At 38.6% G+C, this 22791-nt stretch overlaps 2 protein-coding genes across 4 annotated transcripts in view; both read right to left on the reverse strand.

Moving 5' to 3' along the window:
* Positions 1 to 22791, reverse strand: part of LOC124290581 (synaptotagmin-like protein 4) — a 75357-nt gene that overhangs the window by 12146 nt on the left and 40420 nt on the right.
* Positions 14861 to 22791, reverse strand: part of LOC124290579 — a 35213-nt gene continuing 27282 nt past the window's right edge. For all 3 annotated transcript variants that reach the window (XM_046727330.1, XM_046727327.1, XM_046727328.1), the window contains 3 exons: positions 19186 to 20094; positions 15526 to 17480; positions 14861 to 15453 (listed from right to left, as the gene is read on the reverse strand). In XM_046727330.1, coding sequence (XP_046583286.1) covers positions 14986 to 15453; positions 15526 to 17480; positions 19186 to 20094 — 3332 coding nt within the window. In that variant the 3' untranslated portion in view covers positions 14861 to 14985. The remainder of the gene's footprint in view (positions 15454 to 15525; positions 17481 to 19185; positions 20095 to 22791) is intronic.

Raw genomic sequence — 22791 nt, forward strand, 5'->3', positions numbered from 1 at the left:
TGCTCCCTCCATTTGGCCCCTAACTAATGGAAGCAGAGGTTAAATCTGTCCTGAAATCCCACAGGATTTCATGTCAGACTGTGGCATAAAGTAAATAGAATGATACAATCCATTATGAAAAATAAATATCCTAGTTATTGCCTTAAGCTAATGTATGCGTCTAAGCATCTGATGTTATCTGCAGTGGCTCGGAAAAATGCCGTAATCACCTAATGGAGCTGTGGAGCGTGTTTGTACTGAGGGAGCGTACGAGAGGAGACAGCACTAGTCATATAGTCTCGAACATATTGGCAGCACAGCTACCGCAGTACCTGGACCACTGCTGAACATGTGCTGTATATCATTTCCTATAAATTTACAAATATTTTAGGACTGGAAATGTTTTGCTAATAAAGCATACCTCTTGTAGGTACCGATCAATTATAAACTAAAATGATACATCATATTTCAGTCCCTAAAAAGACAAAACTAGGTGAAAATATAATTGAATATGAACACAAAATGTCATGTAAATTCACCATTTCTCTATATGTCGGCTACCAAGAAAAAAAATTAACTTCATCAAATTTTCTTCTGCTAAACAGTCTACTGCAATATCGATCAAAAATTATCGATCGACTTGCATGAATTGAAAAATGAAGTTCTTAGAATCCCTACATTTGGCCTTCAAAAAAGCTTTAATCTTGTAATTAATATAAATGCCTGAATGACAGCACATAATCTGAAAAGAAAAGAAACATTCACGGAAATTTTTAAAAGGCCATACTTTTCATTTGTCTCTGATGTGTTTATGGCTGAGACACATGTAGTTCTTGGTAATCCCTACTTAGACACGAAGCTACACAATTACTGGTTGCTGAGATGTTCCCTCACAGTTTAAATAACACCACTTACACAAGAACCATGAATATTTCAATACAACACAACAATACCCAACAGTACCCTACCAGCAGATACACCGTTTTCCTCACAACACCGCAATGTGGAGTAGATGCAGAATGACTGTTTTTATCATCCAAACCATGTCTCTACAGGAGATAATGCCTAGGTGAAATGAAGCAATATCTCCCAGGAGATATCACTACAAAGAAATTGCATCACAATGGTATCACAATCAAATTACATCACACCTCTGTCACTGAAACTGGTCAGCTGTGCAGTTCTTTCACTTAAGACAAGAATGACTTTGGATGACAAATACAATTTCACCCTTGTGCATTGTATTGATGTATTTGATAATAAAATACACATGGTAGAGATTCTGCATGTACCAAATACTGTCTAGCTAAAAGAGAACAAAATTAGACAAGATATAATACACGTAGGAATATACAATGCTGTCAGGACTGATTTGCGTGTAATTACTCAAAATAAAAGTTGTAACAAACTAATTTTCAAAACATATGTATGTTTTGTTTAATTTGACATGTTTCCACTACATTTTATCTTCACAAATAAAAAAAAGACTGCAATCAGGACGTTATCAACACAGGGAAACCACTTTTGCTTACCTATTAAAGTTTCAATTCTGGCAGCAATTTTGCCAGAACATGTGATGAAATATAAACATATTATTTGAGATGATGATACAAATACAGCATCCTCATCAAAAGCATTATGAATTCAGCGAGTTACTGTGAGCTTCTCCAGCAGAATATCAATTTGTCAAGTTCAAAGAAATCTTCGTGTACACAGCAAGAAGTCCAGATATCAATAATCTTCCATAAACAAGACATCGTAGCTACATCATCTCGCAATTACACATGAGCACTTGATTCCAACAATACAACAAATATTTCTCAAAACAAATGATCTGAATTATGAACATATATCTCATAAACTATTAATAAAAATACACTATTGAATTTTCTAAACTAATATTCCTCATACTATCCATTAACTGAAATATATATCCCCTTCAGTGATTTGTGGATGGAATAAGATATTGAGAATATGATGAGCGGCAACAGGAATTTATACGTAATAAAACTGTAGAAATGATGAACAGTGTCTACACAATGTCTATCAACAAATCCTGCCTCGGTAGTAATCCGGTCAAACTGACCATAAAAAGTGCGTCTACTTTGAAAATAACTTTCTGAGAACACATAAAATTCCTTTTATGATAATGTTCCAAGTTGATGAAGATATAGAAGCTGCCAACGACAGCCATAGTGGATTCTAGGAGGCCTGAATGTTCGTGCTACTGAGAATCTGATCAAGACCATGGTAATTCCTCTCAGCCAGAATAATAAAACCAACATCTTGAAGCTGAGACTGGGCAGGCAATGAGAATGATATGACGTAGCCTCCTCTCTGGCTGATGTCTGTTATTACAATGTAGAAACGTGTAGCCATAGAGCTTAATGGAATGGCATGAAGATTGGTGACTAAACCACAGTTTGCTCAGCACAATGGGTAATTGTGGTGTTTGTCAGAAATTTGTACTTCCACTTGTTCTGTAATCCTGACTGATTGCTTGGAACTGTCACCCACTGACATACGTACCAGGTAGTTTTCTCTGTGTGATACTCATTATCAGTATATTTGCATATGTGATACAGACCATGTAAGTATACGTGATAACATCACATCTGCATATGTTATACACACTTTATATATATATGTGATACAAACTATATCAGCATATGTGATACGTATGATACAAGTTAAAGTGTTTAGATATCTTTTCAGCATATTTGATATGAACCATATCAGAATGTGATACAGACCATCTTAACATATAACATATGATATAAACTATATCATCATATGGGATACGTATCATACTAGTTTGAGTAGTCAGTGAGTATGGTGTTACGCTGCTTTTAGCAATATTCCAGCAATATCAAGGTGACGGACACCAGAAATGGGCTTCATACATTGTACCCATGTGGGAGAATCAAACCCGGGTCTTCGGCGTGGGGGCAAATGCCTTAACCACTTCCCCATTAGTTTAAGTGTTCAGACATCATTTCAGCATATTTGATAAGCACCATATCAGAATATGTGATACACACCATCTTAATATACCTGATATAAACTATATCAGCATATGTAATACGTATCATACCAGTTCAAGTTTTCAGACATCATTTCAGCATATTTGATATGCACCATATCAGAAGATGCAATACAAACCAAATTACCACTTTGGTGATACCAATGAGTACTGGTATGGTACAGACAAACCAAGAAACACAAGTGTTTGCCACTAATGTGGCAATGTCCCCCACAGCTAAAGAAGAATTAAATATTTATAACATATTTACTACTTTTTTTTGGTCACATACAAGAAATGACTGGTGTCTGCATAATCACCCAATGTAGGCTGTCAACATAATTGAAGACATTGGATGCAATGTTTTATGAGATATCGCGTTTACATAAGTTTGAAAAGTGGTCAAATTGTCGTGGTGACCTTGAAGACAAGGTCATGGTCACCCAAATCAAATGGTGTCTGTGTAATCCCCCAATGCAGGCTGGCACCAAATTTGAAGATATTGGGTACAACAGTGCATGAGATATCGCGTTGAGTTTGAAAAGTGGTCAAAGTGCTGTGGTGACCTTGAAATGAAGGTGAAGTTCACCCAAATCAAATGGTGTCTGCATAATCCTCCAATGTAGGCTGTCACCAAATTTGAAGACATTGGGTACAACGGTTCATGAGATATCGCGCTAACAAGAATCGGGATGTACGGACGGACGTACATGCGGACGGACGTACCCCACTGGATACATAGTCCCCCTTTCTGAGTTGCAGCAGGGGACAATAATAATGAAGGTGAATTTTGGTTTCAAACCCATAACAACACATCTCTCACAATCCAAATGGACACAACTCTACCATATCCCTGGGCCACCCTTGCCCAATCAGAATTGCCCTTAATTGCCTCTGAAAGGTACTGTGAGCCATGCATAATTATTGTAACGCACACCATTCATATGGTAATAGAAGGACTATCTGTATCATTGCAGGTACATGTATATGTAATCCAACAGATACCAGGGAGAATATGTCCTGTTCTGATTTTAGGAGTGAGTGAGTGAGTTTAGTTTTATGCTGTACTCAGCAATATTCCAGCTATATGGCAGCGGTCTGTAAATAATCAAGTCTGGACCAGACAATCCAGTGATCAACAACATGAGCATCGATCTGCGCAATTGGGAACCGATGACATATGTCAACCAAGTCAGCGAGCCTGACCACCTGCTCCCATTAGTCTGCCTCTTACGACAAGCATAGGTTACTGAAGGCCAATATTCTAACCCGGACCTTGACAAGTCGATTTTAGGACAGGCCACATTTAGTTACATGTAGTTAGCCGTCATAATACTTCTGCACAAGAGTTGTCTGTTTTGCCAATTTGCCAACTTGAAGTTAACTTTTTCAAAATTTAAATCTACCCTAACAAGTACACTACTCAAAAGAAGTTAAGGACCTCCCATTCTTCCATATTGGTATAGTTAGGTTAAACTATGGGCATATACTATAGTTAATTTCATGCTATCATAAATATACTTTCATAAAGCTTGAGTTTTAAAGAAACTTTGTGGCATTTGTCATTTAGGATGTAACGGAGATACTTTGATCAATCTTTGACATAGAAAACGTATTCAGTGGAACTAAATTGGGAACAAATCATTCTCTCCCATCTGAATGCATGAAATAATTAATCCAAGTACGAAAACTACAAAAAGAATATTGCTAAGGATTATGGATTTTCTGTATCCTCGTCAAGAACTTTCGCTTATTAGTTTAGGTGTCTGGCCTGATCAAAGTCAAGGTCACTACTGCTTTTCATGGCTGGATTTGATTGAATCTGTCCGGCATATAGTGGTCATTGTGAGTATTTACAGGCAGCCATGATTACAGTTTGTAATGGCTGATGAGATCCAACCGAGCAGTCGGCAATTTCATCACCCTAGTCATCACCACTTCAACAAACAGTTCTGGAGGCAAACTGGCCAAAATGTAGTAATTATCTCTGTAATATATCTGTTACAAAGACCAGTAATCAAAGTGGCATTACTCAGATCACTTATTTGAAGATGTGTAAGATTTGTCGATGGTTATATGTGGAGAGTTGTTTTGGGTGTGATCAGACTATGAAACTGTATGTCTAGACTACATTTCATCAGAGACCATAATAATTGTATTATATGGTCTCTGATTTCATACAGAAATGAACACATAGATTAGGATAATGCATGAACCAACAGCAAATATTTATCTGAGATTCAAAACTAAGAGCCTGAATCAAGCAAATTGGGATTCTTTTCATTTAGTTGAAACATGGATTGTTTTAAGTATCTTGACTTCTGTATACAATACAATATTGTAACGCAACCAGTCCCCCTGTATTGGTTTTGTTACTCGTGAAACACGAGTCACCTTGACCATGCCATCACATTAGTCATACCAATATATATATTCAGATTCTTTTTATTCCCATTTGGGAATTTTTACAGATTTGCTCCAGACTTCAGTCTGAATATTGTTAGTTGTGGTAACATAATGAGGGGTATATGTGGTTTTCAGAGTCCTGCAACAGTTTTTATAGCACAAGCCGGAGTCTAGTGGTATAAAACCTAATGATTGTCACATTAACCCACATACACACTCACCGATACTGCCACAACAAATTTATCTTGCCAACATATACTACTCACACTTTGCTAAGGATCACAAAAATTCACAACTTTACTTAAACGTAGATTAATAATTTGAAATTGTCTCCTTTTAAAACTGGATAAATAATAATATGGTAACCCCTCTGTAGGCAAATAGTCACTTTAAGCCAACCTTATGCACTTGATACACAAGTAACCATAAAAATGGTTTTCATGGCACCAATCAACCATTTTGCAAATCATGGAACGAGTCATTGACAAATATACAACACATGTCAATAGCAGGTATGGGATCCACAAGATGCAATGACATACTGAAACATAGGATCCATGCTTCCAATAAGCATAGGTATTTAAACCAAATTTGACCCCACATAATTGTTTTCTGTTGAATCCATGATTTGATCCTTAGCAAAGTGTGAATAGTATATTTGAATCTGTGATAGAAAAATAATTAGAACAAAACGAAAACTGATAGAAAATGGATGTTCAATTGAGCTGGGGTTAACTTGTGACTTTCATTAACCCAATGACTGTGAAGCTTTTTGCTTCATGGTGGGTATAAGTAATATATTCCCCCTCACAGAAATATAATTCCCTCCCAGGCAGGAGACTGAGTATTGTATCTGGATCACGTGATCCAGTCAGATCTGAGTATTCTGACATGAACATGATGATAGTTTCTAAAAACAAAACCAACATGTACCAACATATGTTTGTTATTATTTTCCTTTTTGAAATATTTTATATAAACCAATTACTTAAATAATCATCTCAACTCAATGGTTGCAGCAAGAAGTAAAATAGCTACAGGTATGATGTTTGGTGTATCCCCAGACACAACATGGCAAAATCATGCATGAAGTGGCATTACAACCACTCACTGTATCCGCCATTCTTGTTGAGTTTTACACAAGTAGAGACTGACAGTGTGTTCCTTTACTACAAGATATTGTGATGCTGGTTCACAGTGATGGACACAGAGAATAGTAAAGTACAGTAGCTTGAAAACATAATACCATGAACCAATGCGTGGGAAGCGCATGGATTGATCTGTCAGGAGTCTTAAGACTATCAGGGTGCCTAAAACGATTTTAGCGCTAAGGTGATGGTAGCTCCCATACATAAACACAGACTTAAGGTAATCTTAGTGCTAAGGTTGTTTTGCACAACGTCATTCTGATAACTAATGGCAGGAGGACTGGATGTCAGCAGGAAGTAGTATCTTATTTGTCAAGATGACATGGGGGAAATGGTGGTGTGCTACGTCGCTTTTAGCAATATTCAAGCAATATCATGGCGGGGAATACCAGAAATGGGCTTCACACATTGTACCCATGTGTTGAATCGAACCCAGGTCTTCGGCATGACGAGCTGACGCTTTAACCATTAGACTACCCCCCTGCCCCTCATGACGATAGAATCCCAAACCTATTCCTACCATATTTATATGAGTAAGAGCTTCGGTCCTGACCAATTTGTAGGCCAATCTGAAAGTGATCTTCATAAGCACCATCTACATACTGGGCAAGTCAAATATTTATACTGTAGCAGCAGAGGAAGTGTACAAGATCACCAAGTGACTTCTGTTGAAAATGTTTTACTGTCATCAACATTTTACCAAAGTTTATTTTGGACTTTCAACAAAGAGCCAGTGGCAGGCAAATTGGGAAACATAGTGTTATTTCTTACAAAACTGTATTTTAATAATATTCATATTTTCTCATATATGGAAGTATTTTGAGATAGCATTTAATGCAACTAATCCAAAGTATGGAAACCTCTTTCTCTGTTTGGGTCCTAATATCAGTGAATAAAAGGTTATCTCTACAGAACCGCAAGATTAGTTACTAAATATTACACAAACTGGATTTATTTATTCCGTGCAAGTCAAGATATGGGTATTTTTTACAGCAAATATTGCTATCAGAAATGGGAATTCTCAACAAATAAGCGAACATCTTCTTTGAATTTAGAGAAAATCATTTGTCAAACATGTCATTGACAAAGGCATAGTGTCCTTTGCTGACGTGTTTGAATTTTATGAGAAAACCATTTGTCAACATTCCATTAACAAAGACAGAGCGTTCTTGTATAAGCTGCAAATGATTGATGAAAGAGGCTGAAGGAAATGACCTAAGCTACAGAGAATTGCCCTACAGGAATCTGCCCAAGTGGAAGATAAAAGCTGAGTGGTGTCTCACGTTAAGTGTCAGAGTTTTTTCAAAAACTTAAAATGTCTCCATTTCACACTGAGTACTGGCTTCACTAGACTTTGAGTGAAAACTTTACAGCAGACCTCAGCACGCTGTCCTCCTTATGGTATTGGTTTGTTTGATTAATGCCACAATATTCCAACTATATGGCTGTGGTCTGAAAATAATCTAGTCTGGACAAGACAATCCAGTGATTAACATCATAAGCATGGACCTATGCCTGGGATACGACGACATGTGTCAACCAAGTCAGAGAGCCTGACCACCCGATCCTCTTAGTCGCTTCTTACAACAAGCATGGGTTACTGAAAACCAATTCGAACCTGTATCTTCATGGGTCTTGTATACACGTGATAGTATGTTGCTATAGCGAACTTCCCCTATAAAGATCTGGCCTTCAGCCACTAACTCATGCTTGTTTTAAGGTGAATAATGGATTGTGTTAACAGGCTTGGTGAAATTGGTTTATACATCTCAACTGCTCATGATGTCAATCACTGGATTGTTTGGTTCAGATTTGATTATTAATAGACTATCTTCATATAGCTCAATTACTGCCGATTATGGCGTTAAACAACAAGCAAATAAATAATCAAACAATGATGGAATATTGCTGACTATAGCACAACATCTCATGTCCATAAGCACGGTAAAACCAATGCAAGACAGAATACCTTAGAAAACTGACAAGTATTGCACAATAGCCTACTTTATGGATATGGACTTAAAAATACATTTTTGTCAACCTGTGTTGAGTATTCATAACATATTATCATCAACCCTTTATCAAAATACCTCCTTAACTGTTGCTAAGCAACAGCTCAGTCCTGAGAATGACCCAGCTAAAAAACTCTTTACTAATATCTGCCAGCATTATCAGAACAAGCATCTCGTTGACAAACAGGTCCGCATTTCAATCTCTGAAAATTAAGTTTTAAATGCTTTATCAATAAAATTTGATTTGATTCTTTCTTTCAGAGGCAGACCAAATTTGTTCCATATGGAAACTGGGCAGAATTCCAAGAGATGAATGATCTTAAATTCTTCAAATGAAAATCAATCATTTAATTTTTCAAAAGATTATACTTGTGTAGCAGAGAAGAGCAATAAAACAAGGTCTAGCTACCCTGGACACATTGCTGCACAGCCAGCACACAGCTACCGTAATACCTCCAATAATAACACGATCACTATCAACAATTTCCAACTAACTGTGAGAGCACCTTTTTCCAAATAATTCCTTCACCGATCATAAAGGTTTTGTTGGAGTAATTATTTTCGATTGAATATATCGGAATGAATAATATTAATTCTCGGTTATAGTGCACCAGAACAGTGTCCTAACTGATAAGGTTGTTTTTTAGGCCAGGAACTACGTTCTCCAGAAATGTGACTGGTAACCTGTTCACATGAATCAAATTATTACAGCAGGTCGTGGAGGTAAAGGTGGTTAGGACCACAAAGTTCATCATGAAAACTTTGTGATGTAGGACATTGCACATGTGATTACTCACATCCAAAATATTCCAAAATAATAACAAAATGACTAAGTCCATGTACTGGTTACATTTAGGACATTCTGCCCAGAGTGAAGTGGAGTGGAGTGGAGTGGAGTGGAGTGGAGTGGAGTGACTGAGTGAGTTAGTACGTGTACTGACGGATTGGAAAATCAACTTACACACCAACCCCACAATACTCCATCCATCTGGATTTGCAACTTCAACTGATTGGTCAGATAATTACGCTTAATGAAATCAGTATGGAGTCAGATGACATTCAGCAGTGTGACATGTTATTGTAACTTCTGGTAAACTGTGATAATAGACCACAAGGGAATAATAGAATGAATTATTTAATGCTTGTTGATTGTTAAGTGAATAATTCATTGAAGTCAACCTGAAATATTAAAAGAAGCTTTCTGAAATACATTTTTGAACTACTTAATTAATAACAAAAGTCTTGGCAGCCATTCATGGATAGTTTTGAAACATAAACTGTCACTTCTATTTCAGGTATGATGTTAATGGGAGATGGTATTGTGGACATTTTATTTTCTATCTTTTCAAACAATAATCCCATAAAGTGAACATAAATATAAAAAAGATATGACTGACTCTTGAAGACTTTTGTGGAAATGAAAATTAAATCTATAAGAATTTCAGTTTGTGTGACATTTGTATTTGTGTCACTGTCAAAAGCTAACATATTCATGATACTTTCTGAATCATGAGAGACAAGGAACTTAAAACAGCATATCATTGTCTCCCAAATCTAATGACTCTCTATACTGAATACAATCAGCTGATCCCATACATAAACTCCATATCTGACTTCATCGAATCCTAGAACACACAACACGAAGGCATATGGAATTAGCCTTGAAACATTTCAGGGTCAATAATGAAGACATTCTCCTTAAAGTCTCCGTTTGGAGACACGAAGAGCTGGGCTGATGTGATGGATTACCAGAGTGCTGACAGCTCACCTCCTGTTGTCTAAGTGGGTTGAACGTGGAAGGAGTGAATACAGACCATGGATACAAAAAGCCTTTTTTTTCGCGGAAACCACTAATGCCATTTCTGACATCTCCTACCATTACGCATAACTTCCTAACACCAGTGTATTCCTGAAGGGTTGAGGGGCAAGGTGGACTCGGTGATCTATATTTATTCTGGTGTTCTTGAAGGTTGGCAGCATCTTGCAAATTTCTTTAGAACATTTACTGCCATTGTAACCTTTAAAATTAGCACTCGAGATCAAGTATTCATTTCCTGGTAAACATTTAATGACTTTATGGATACCAAGATATCATATCTTCATGTCTTAAATGTCATCTACACTGCCAAGGAGATACTCAGGTAGAGGCCATGTCCTAACATGCTGGTCATATTGATCACATGCAGTGAACAGGCATAGTGACTTTGGGTAGAGTTACTTGTTTAAACTAAATTCTGTAAGACACTAAGCAGATGCTGACTTTTTCCTACCAAGAATAGTTAACGACATGCCAACTCACATTACAATACCTATTATCTCAAGCAGGTATGTGAATCTAAACACACACACATTCTAATAACTTTTAAGACCCACTTGAACCAGTATTGAATTTGTGGAATACATCCACAAATGCCATGACCCATTTCAGCCTACAGGGAACCCTGCTTAACTCAAAGGCCATGAAGTACATAACATTATAACTGACTTAGTTATAACACCAGCATGACCACTGGACATCTCATTCTATAATGAACAATGGAATAACTCCAGAATGACCGTGTCTCACCTTGCTCTATCATGAACTGTGGAATATCTCCAGAAAGACCGCGTCTCACATTGCTCTATAATGAACAGTGGAATAATTCCAGAAAGACCGTGTCTCACCTCACTCTATAATGAACAGTGGAATAACTCCAAAAAGATCGTGTGTCACCTCACTCTATAATGAACTGTGGTATAACTCCTGAAAGGCCATGTATCTCGTCACACTATAATGAACTATGGAAAAACTCCAGAAAGACAGTGTCTCACCTCACTCTATAATGAACAGTGGAATAACTCCAGAGAGACAATGTCTCACCTTGCTCTATACTGAACTGTGGAATAACTCCTGAAAGACCGCATCTCACCTTGCTCTATAATGAACAGTGGAATAACTCCAGAAAGGCCGTGTCTCACCTCACTCTATAATGAACTGTGGAATAACTCCAGAGAGACAATGTCTCACCTTGTTCTATACTGAACTGTGGAATAACTCCTGAAAGACCGTGTCTCACCTCACTCTATAATGAACTGTGGTATAACTCCTGAAAGGCCATGTATCATGTCACACTATAATGAACTGTGGAAAAACTCCAGAAAGACAGTGTCTCACTTCACTCTATAATGAACTGTGGAATAACTCCTGAAAGACCATGTCTCAACTCACTCTATAATGAACTGTGGTATAACTCCTGAAAGGCCATGTATCACCTCACTCTATAATGAACTGTGGACTAACTCCAGAGAGACAATGTCTCACCTTGCTCTATACTGAACTGTGGAATAACTCCTGAAAGACCATGTCTCAACTCACTCTATAATGAACTGTGGAATAACTCCTGAAAGGCCATGTATCACCTCACTCTATAATGAACTGTGGACTAACTCCAGAGAGACAATGTCTCACCTTGCTCTATACTGAACTGTGGAATAACTCGTGAAAGACAATGTCTCACCTCACTCTATAATGAACTGTGGTATAACTCCTGAAAGGCCATGTATCACCTCACTCTATAATGAACTGTGGACTAACTCCAGAGAGACAATGTCTCACCTTGCTCTATACTGAACTGTGGAATAACTCCTGAAAACCGTGTCTCACCTCACTCTATAATGAACTGTGGAATAACAACATACATAGTCACACCATTTATTCCACTATCTAACATCTGATCCACTCATGCACACAACCAATATCAAGTGTAACAGTTCATCTGGTGTCTGGTGAATCAATATATAATGCTGTATGATAAACACACCTGTGGTACCAATGTGGTATGTAGTATGAACACATGAAGCCTGGTGCAGGGAATTATAAACACTTACCAGGTTAGTATAATTGTTAGTTCACCGACCATAAGCTTTCCGTGACCATGCACTACCAGCTACAAACATTGTGTGTGAACATGAACAGAAAAGGTTTTAGTATTAGTTAAAACTGTGAAGTGTTTTGGATTAGCTGCTAATATATTCCTTTGTTAGATGCCATTACTATCTACTCCACAGGTGTAGAAGCTCTGACCCTAACAATAACTCTTTGTTATATATTAACTGTCAATGCAATTATGAGAGACAATGGTTTGACACTTGTCCATTACAGTTCTATTTATTTGAATGTTGAATTGAAGGAGAATAATAATTGAGGAATATATTTTGTATGGAATGAGAAAAGCAACAAAATATGTAAAAAGATAACAAAGATACAAAGCATACATTATATCTTGAAAATAAAATTATAAATTCTGAAAAGCCAATAACAACATTAACAAAGCCAAAACAAAACCAGCTTCACTGAATGGGTTAATGCATAATGTGTGATAATATTTGTACCTGGTGGACACTCAGGAGGCGAGGATGAAGGTGAGGCAGCAGTTGCTGAGGTCAAGGTCACTGGTTGATCTTGAAGGTGAAGGTTGGGTTGGGAGGAAGGGTTTGAAATGGGATGAAGGGTTTCAGAAGGTGGAGAAGAGGCATCAAGGTCATGCCCAGGCACTAAGGGGATGCTGGGGAAAGTTGAATAACATTCAGGAACACTTGCATTGCTAATGGCATTCACTGTGCTTACTTGCTCGGGACAGTCAGAAATTTCTTTCTCAGATACATTTTCATGAGCCACTTTGTTTTCTTCCATTGTTTGATTGGAGTGTGAGTTGGTGTCTGTTTCAGGAACTTGAGGTTCAGGAACTTGAGGTTCAGGAATTTGAGTTTCAGGAACTTGAGGTTCAGGAATTTGAGGCTCAGAAACTGGAGTTTCAAGAACTTGAGTTTCAGGAACTTGAGGTACAGGAGATGCCCTGCCATCACCCACATTCTCAACATCATCCTGAGGAAGCTCTTCATCACACAGAGTCTCAGTGCTAGCTGACATTGATGCATCTTTGGGACAAGAGTTCTTTGCAGCAGGAACCTCTTTAACTGAATCTACCGACAGGGACATATCAAACCATGCTGAATCCTGGTCCTCGCTGGCAGTGTCGCTGCCATTTCTGTCAGTGTTCTTCATGGCAACCTCCTCCTCTGTAACAAGTATGCTGCTTGTGGGCGTCTGCCTGTTGGAATGGTCCACAGAACTCATATCACTCAGGTAGGCAGATATGGTGTCAGATGTTACTGATACTTTGTCAATTGCCTCAACATCACTTTTTTGTTCTGACTGTTCATCTTTTGATTGAATGGGTCTGTCTATAAATCCCTCTGATATAACTGGAAGTTCAAAGGATGATGGACTAGCAAGTACCTCTTCAATGTGTTTTTTCTGCTGTCCCCTCCTTGCCTTTCTGATTGCAGAGGCAGCAGATCCAGAACCAAAACTATCACTGCTACAGTAACTCTCAATGCTTATGTTTTTTTGGTATATCTTTTCTATTTCCCTATCAAGTTCTTCATCTTCCACTGTGTCATCTAATCCTTCACTGATCTCAGAGAAGTCATCATCTTCAGGTTCAGTTCTCTCCGTGATGACACTGAGGCAGTCTGACATCTCATCTACATCTTGCTGTAGGTAGCGCTGCACAGCATCACTAATGTTGATTGGTTGGGAAGCAAAGGGATCACCTTCATCATTGTTCGCTATTAGTCCAATGGTGGACAGATTAGTAACTGTGGCGGCTGATGATGCAGCTGATGAAGTCACAGCTGCAGATGATGACGGTTTAATATGTTCCAGTTCACTGTCATCTTTAGACTTCCTAGTGGCTGAATGTTGTGCTGGATGAGAATTACTTACTTGAGGACGTGACATGGATACAAGCTGAAATAAGTGTTCATCATCTATGGTGTCGTTTAAGTGATTGGGTGAGGATGTGGCATCTGGCTTGTGTTCCTCAATCATACGCTGGCACTGAAGAGATGGCTCTGATTTAGTCTCTGTTATATCTTCATAATCTTGTCCATCCTTCAGACCATTTACTATTCCATCATAAGCTGCTTTAGTGTCCTTCATGTCAATGTGATTCTCAGCTTCATTTAACTCCTCTGCTCCACAACCTGACAGCTCACCAGACAACTGATCCTCTTCTGTCCCTGACAGCTCCCCAGGCAACTGAGCCTCTTCTGTTCCTACGACTCACCAGACAGTCGAGCCTCCTGTGTCGATGAATGATCCCCAGACAGTCGAGCCTTCTGTGATCCTGCCAACTCACCAGACAATGGAGCCTCCTGAGAGAGCCTTGGTGACACATACAGAGGGAACTCTGCTACTTCCATTACATCACTGTCCGACCCGCTGCATGAATGAGGGGAGGTAGCTGAAGCAGAAGCAGCATCTCGGGGTACAATCATGATGGAATCTAGGTGTGTTCCTTTATACATCTGATTGGCTGATTCATCACCTATATCCTCAGATCTAACATTGGATACACATTTAGGTGTTAATGGTTCATTTTTTATGTGTGGGTATGTCATCACTATCTGAATCTCTATTCATTAATGGACTCCAGTTTCTGGCTGATGTAAAGTTGTCAGAAGAGGAGGCAGGACATTTATATTGTGCATGAACATTAGAAGGTAGAACAAAGATAGAGGTGTCACTAGACAAAGATGGTATATGTGGGTCAGAGCTGTCGGACAACTTGTAAGAGTTAGTGAGACAAGACATGTTTACCTCTGAGTCAGACTGGTTATAAAATGTGTGATCAGGGTGCTTGTGCGAAGATGTAGAGTTCACAGCACTAATGGTGTCTCTATCAAAGAGGTCAGAGTTATGCTCACTATCAAAACAGGCATTCGCTACTGAGTTATTGCTGCTATGTGTTAAAGTTAGTGCATGGGTACTGTAATCTTTCTTTGTTTCAAAGAGTGCACTATTCTCTATACTGCCAGTTGCAGTTGCTGGAACATCTGGGACCTGTTCCTCTGACCCTGGACCACACATGCTATGTTGCTGTGCTACAGGGACAGTTGCTGGAACATCTAAGACCTGTTCCTCTGACCCTGGAGCACACATGCTATGTTGCTGTGCTACAGGGACAGTGGTGTTACAACTTGAGTCTGCATATTTGTGCTGTTGCCCTGAAACAGGTTTACCATCTTGTACAGAAATGTCTGAAAGATTGCAGCTTTCCAGAGCTCTCTTCTCCAAAGAATTTACAAGAGTAGGTGCGTGATCACTTAAATCCAGGTTAATCGTGTATTGTGTTTCTGACCCTGTAGAAGAAAGATCTACAAGAGGGTGATATCCTGGATCCGAACCTGCATTAGTGCAAGAGAAGCCAGTATGCTTATTCTCAAATGTATCTGTCACTTCAGAAACATGGTCGACCAGACGATCATCTGTCTGAGCTGATTCAACCTGTGGACACTGTGCCTGAGTTAGTTCAACCAGACGTCTTTCTTTCAGAGTTGAATTAACCAAAGGACCATCTTCCTGAGTTAGTTCAACCAAAGGACTACCTGCCCGAGTTATTTCAAACAGAGGACTACCTGCCTGAGTTATTTCAACCAAAGGACTATGTTTTTGAGTTGGTTCAACCACAGGATTATCTGTCTGAGTTGCGTCAATATCTGGGCTACAAATCTGACTGCTGAGGATGTCATGACTCTGATGACTTGACACTGCGATACCTGAACAGTTCTCCATACCAGATGGTCTGGAGTCCATGCCATTATCAGCTTCTCCATCTTCATGACTAGAATCAGATCCCATGGACTCCATGCAAACCATCACAGCAAGCCTTGGATTGGGTTCCCCCAGCATTAGTTCACTGATTCCTATGTCAACAACCACTGGATCATAATCAGGACTCCCTGAATCACTTGATGCAGTAATGGACTCCCTAGTTCTTTCTGAAGGACCGACTTCTGAAGACTTGGGCAGAACAAGAGGATCAAATAAACACCTTCTGTTGTGCTCCAGTTCAACAGCAGGTTTGATATTTTCAGTCTCGAAACCAGTCATGGGCACAGACTCTGCCGATGTTCTGGAAACAGGCTCTACGAAATCAGAACTGTTTTGTGCTCTTGAGAGTTTGTATTGTTCAGGCCTATCAGCAGACTTGTGAACAGATGCTACAGACATACCTGAAACAGGTTCAACCAAGTCAGGAACATTCTGCATCTCAGAGTGTTGATACTGAGGAACAGGAACCCCAGCACCAACTGGATGGCATGGGCGGTGCTGGGGTTCAGTATGTACATGCGGAGTTACCTCAAACATGATCTGTGCATGCCTGGGTGTTGAGGCTTCAATGGCGACATTAACAACAGAGGTGGCCTGGCTCACTACTGGACTGGCATGGAAGCTGGTGATTGTAGGAACCATGGCTTCCTCCCTTGTCTTCTGGTCTACAACTGTACCATCACTCGTGTCCATCATGTTTTGTTTCTGGTGAATTGACATAGCAGCAATAGCTCCAATGGAGGATGAATCAAAAGTAAGGTTAGCTTGGTCATCTGGGGACTCTTCTGATTTAAGAACCTCAAACCCACTTTGACCATTATTGTCAACAGTTACATCTGAATCAATGCACTGTCTATCAAGAAGCTTATTGCTCTGACCTATTTGAACAAGAGGACCATCAGTATGACCTGACAACAAGTCATCATGCATCCGGTGTTGTGAAGGAGTTACCTCCCTTGTGTTAGAATCAACATTTGAAGTATTAGACGGAGTATTCACACCACATCCAGAATTATAGTGCTCTGAAAGAGACGAGGCAAGTGCAGGAGTGATCTCTCTTGAATCAGTGTCATTGGTGATGTGATGTGAGCTTTCATGCATGAAATGGTGAGTTATTGGTAAAGTATTTGGAGGCAAATTATGAGATGGTTTGTGAAATTCCTCCACAGCATCAGCTGTGCATTCGGGCCCTCCAACCCTTGCATGTGACCTCCACTCTACAGCGCTATACACAGAAGACCCTTCACCAAACTCATCTGACAAATAAACAAACAGCAACTCAATAAGTACAATTTTGATAAATCAAATGCAGTGAAAAACAAACCAGAAAAATAAAGACTAACTTCAACAAAAGAATATCGAAGAAAAGCAGTACCAGTCAAAATTACTCATGTACATATTTTATATTATTTATCAACTCAAAAAATATTTCTTAGAGATATTTAGCCACAAATAACTGCAATAATGCTGATAAGGCTTAAGGCAATAGTTTCTCACTCACTTAAAAATATTACGATGCTTTGCAAGCTATCATAAAACAAACAAGCTCAAACTTAAAATATATGTTTCAAACATACAATGCAAGCACAGCAGATATGGCATAATCCGATGTCAGAAAGATCAAAACAAAATATGTGCTTTAGTACTGTGCCAGTGAAATATGCAAACTGTATAAACAGATCAGATGGCATTAATGCCTAATCATCACCACTCAACACAACAGCTTGCCATGAAACCACAGATACTGTAAAGGTCAGTCGTCACTTTAGGATTGCACTGCCTGCCAGTATTGGCATGGCATTCTCATATTTCCCTCATTCCCTATTGGATGCAATAGATACTTGTGAACAAAACAGGAAGTCAGCTTATGAAGAATATCTTTCTGAAAGCAAAATACTATAATACGATCTGACTAAGCTTTAAAATCTGAAACCATGGATAAAATTAGAAAATTCAGGCCAGTGGCAGCAGCTGAACAGACAATTGTCTATCAAATACCTGTAAACCTATTGTGTATAATCTGCACACTACAAGAAGATGGTACATTTAAACAAGCTGAGGAGACTGCAAGCAGGGTTTGTCATAGTCAGTAGTATTGGTACAAAACCAAATACAAATATAGAATGTAATTATGGTTAATAATTATACATTTTCATAATTTATGTACAAACATACTTTCACAAACATGAACCACATGACATGCATTAAGTACACTTTATTGAATCATGCAAATAGTGAAAAAATAATGTTTGACATCAATATTCTTGGAACAATACCAAAAAACAATCAATGAACTATTTTCATTCTTTTGAACATGATATTTCTCATGCATAGCCTGCATTGAATGGTTTATAGATTATATTCCTATTTCAGCCTTGGTTTGTGGCCTCATGCAATGCACAACAGAGAGTACCTTATCCTTGTGATAGTACCTGGTATGTGGAAATACAGGAATGACTTCATCCTAGAAATATTTCTTGTTTCAAAATCCAACAAATTGATTTTAAAAGATTGAAATTTCCTGAACAATTATTTTTGGAATAGTGTTTTGTAACTCTTTTTAAGGGGAAAGGCAATTGGGTTCTAGATATTTAAATTATTCACCAGTTTTGTAGTAAAGGCACCTCTTAGAATTATTTCTTGTTGCCAAAACCAAACAAATTTATATCAAATGACCTAAAATGCAATAAAGAATATTTTTAAATGCCTTATTTCAACTCTATTGAAGTAGAAAAGCTATTAATTCCTTAACAGGAGTTAGGAGTTATTAACCATTTTTTGTAGTAAACATGAATAGGTGTTTCTACTGCATGTATTAAGAAAGCATTCAAGCCCTATGAATACAATGATGCGACATAACAGGGACAATCAACTCTATCTCTGAAGACAAAGCAGGAAGTCACGAGAAAGTAAACAATCATGCGGCTGGGCTGCCATGCAGAGAGCATACTCTGTACTCACGTCTACCAGGTGACGATGTTCCACTTGTCGTCCGGCTTGGTTGGGGCCGAAGACGGTTGACGCCATTTGAAGGGGTATCCTCTGGTTTGTGTCTTGGGCTGTCATGGCCTGACTCCTCCTGATCAAAACTCTCCCGCTCCAGTGCACGTTTACTTGCCATGTCCAGAAGCCTCATTTTGGTGGCTGGGGAAGCTGTGCGTGCAGAGGACATACTGGATGTGTCGGACTTCTCAGAAGACGTTCTCCGGACAATCATGGGTTTGTGGTCCAAAGAATGAGACGCGTTATGAACTGGAGACACAGGGCTATTGGAAGAAGATGGCTGACTCACCATCAGCTGGTCTTGGGGGCCTGACAAGCGTTTAGACAAAATCACAGCCTCTGTCGGAGTCATCTTAGATTTTTCAGGGGACATGGAGTTCCTGGAATGTTCTGTTGAAGCTGATTCAGCTCCTTCAGATGTCTCTTTGTTGTTAGTTTGTGTTTCTCCATTAGGCACTTTTATCTCTGGGGACTCTCTTTGGTCTCGGTGCAAGTCAGAGGCACTCTCGGTCTCAGACAGGTTTCGAGCCAAGACGGCTGCAGAAGTAGACGACATTTGATCTGAGGAATGAGTCTTGGAATCGACAACATCCATAGGAGTTTCTCCATCAGAAGAGGATCCTGAATCTGAGTCTGAGACATTGCGTCGTCGACATGACACATGTTTTATGTCATGTTCATTATCAGGTACATCTTTACTAGATTTAAAGGTATCAAACAAGTTGGACAATCTTTTCTTGTCCGCATTTTGAGGATATCCAACTCGGTCAAGGTCTTCTTGACTGGCAGAGTTTTGTCGCGTGACTCCTCGTTTAGTTTCTGGGACACCATCACTGCCGTCGCCATCCCGAGCCTTGGAAACAGTGCCTGGAACAAGATGTGTTTTAACTATGAAACAAACTCAATAAACTGTTTTGTTCACATGAACACATATAAAACTTAATCTTTAAATGTGTACATTAGACATCATGTTGCAGACCATTTAATATCTTGTACTTTCATAAAATGAGTCAGGTTTATCATAACTTTGAAATAAATTCCTGTTATATCATAGTGTGTCAAGGGCATGTAAAAGGGCATTCAAACCCCAGATTTAAAGTTTATGGTGTCAAACTCATTAAAAAACTGTTACCATTTTACTGATATTATTAAGAGTTTTTATAAAACAAGAAAAACAAGCTATTTTCAAAATTTAATAGTAATATGCTATAAAGTGAAAAATTAGATATGATTTTACAATACACATGTGATCAATACCGCACCATAAAATGTAAAACAGATATGATATAATAATAACACCCAATGACATAAAAAATGGTACGAATAAAAGGTGGAAGATTCATACAAATAGTGATAAATGTAGAAAAACTCCAACAACCATTTTGATGTAATCCAAAGCTCACAACATTCTCTCACTGTAAGCTTCAGTCTACAGGAGGCAAATCACGGTAATTCTCAAGGCAGCCGTTTGTACAACCCTTTGATCCCTGTTTAAAGCAACTGCTGACTGACAACTAAATATACTTTGTGACACGATTTGAGAAAGTTTCATGGCAATATTTGAAGAAAAATATAACATTTGATGAAATTTTGTTGAAACAATATTTTATGCAAACAATACTCTGAGTACTGGTATGCATTACGAGCCGTATGTACCATCAGAACAAGAATAACAGGTCATCTAATGGGAATACATCCAGATCACACGAAGCAGACGTCTTCTTCTCAAACATGTCCTCAAGGTTCATCTGGCAATGTCATGGAAAAGACATCAAATATGACAGACTCTATTAAATATTGATGTGGAATGCTAAAAAATCACCTGATCTGAAATCATGATATGCAGTTGTCCATTGCTTTAGATCAATATATATGTGGGGAAACTTGAAAGTGGACTTGAAAAAGAAATCTTTTTACAAACAAAGAAATAATTTCTTAGTCTCAGTTTGTATTAATGTTGTCTTATGTTTGAAAGAGCAAATATGAATCCATTTGAATTTCTTTAGTCAAATGTTTCTGTCCTTGCAGAAGCTGGTAAGGTCATAAAGTGAAAACATCATAGTTTCCATATTTACTAACAGAGGAATATTTGCTGTGGGCAAAATCTACAACATAGCTCATGATCTGTCTAGACAGTTCTACACAAAGTCACGTGGGTCATGGCCTTTTTCCCATGGCCCTTATAGCCGACCACACTGGCAACAGAAAGAGCAGCCAGATAAGCATCAAGAGTCTTCACATATGGAATAACAGTGATACTTCCAGAAGGACATTTTTCACATCAGACTAAACATTGGTGATCAGTCCCCAGCTTCTACTACACCAGCCACTGTTTAGTGTCATGTCAGGGAGGTCACCTTACCCTAGAGACTTGGATACGTGTGTTCTGTGTGAAACACTGCCTCATTAAACAAGGACTGGGATTGAGGCAGAACAGTTGGCTTTGGCTACAAAACTGTCTCAACATTGCAATTATACTGCTGAAAGTCTGTATGCAAGTTACAAAAGCCTTAGGGCTTGAAACTTTCTAGTTCCCGATTACAGAAGTGTTTTGGATAATAGTGCATGCAGGATTTCAAAACAATTCCATTTACCAGATTCTACAGATACTGTAAACTATTTACAGACAATGTTGTAAAATGATTTCAGGCTCCAAACTCAACTGCTAAAGTATACCGTTTTCCAACCTGGCTAGCTATTCTCGAAACGTTCGTAGCCCTACGAACTTCGTAAGCCCGTTCATAACACATTGGCTACGATCAAAGTTCAGAAATCTTGGGGCTATGAACATTTCGAGAATAAGGACCCAGGTGATTAAGTTTTTGTCATGATGAAGTTACACAATGACATGTTCACGTTTGTTAATAAGATGGATGAAATTCAAGAAGAATCAGGCTCCTGATAAACACACACTATAGGTCCATGAACCTCAACACAATGATCAACAGATAACTTTGATAACAAATTTAGCTGCTTAGGACAGGGGAAGTGTCACTCAGAATCCGTACCCACAGGGTTGGTGCGGGTAAATCAGGGAACTTGGATTGGTCCTTCATTCAAACATTTCTCTCTTATCTGGATATTGACGTCTTCTTTTACTTGTGTATTAAAGTGGCAGCATGTTTGAGACATTTATTACAGCAAGAATACATCTGCATTATGACCAAATATGGTCACTGTGACCAAGGAATCTGAATCCTGAGCACCGAAACTATAGAACTGGTGTTCACTGAGAGATGACTGAATATCCCATTGTGTGTACGACATGTATTTCAGTGATAAATGCAATCAGTGTGACATTATTCCAAACAGGTTAAAGAATTTACATGAGGAATCAATATTGACAACAAGATTAAGCCACTCTCCAGCTCGGTGACTGCATTAAGTCAGAGTTCATCCAGTTTTCAAGTTCTTCATCACAAAACTTTGGCAAGAAGACAAAATATTTTCCACAGCATGTCAATAAATAAATGCTTTTTTTGCCGTAAGGGATTTTTCTTTGCCTATTGCCGAATCAGGGATATGGGAAGTTGTGCACTAACAGTGGCACACACTACTGGTAAT

The sequence above is a fragment of the Haliotis rubra genome, unplaced genomic scaffold, assembly GCF_003918875.1.
Source record: "Haliotis rubra isolate DU_JTF1 unplaced genomic scaffold, ASM391887v1 Scf47, whole genome shotgun sequence".
NCBI classification, from domain to species: domain Eukaryota; kingdom Metazoa; phylum Mollusca; class Gastropoda; order Lepetellida; family Haliotidae; genus Haliotis; species Haliotis rubra.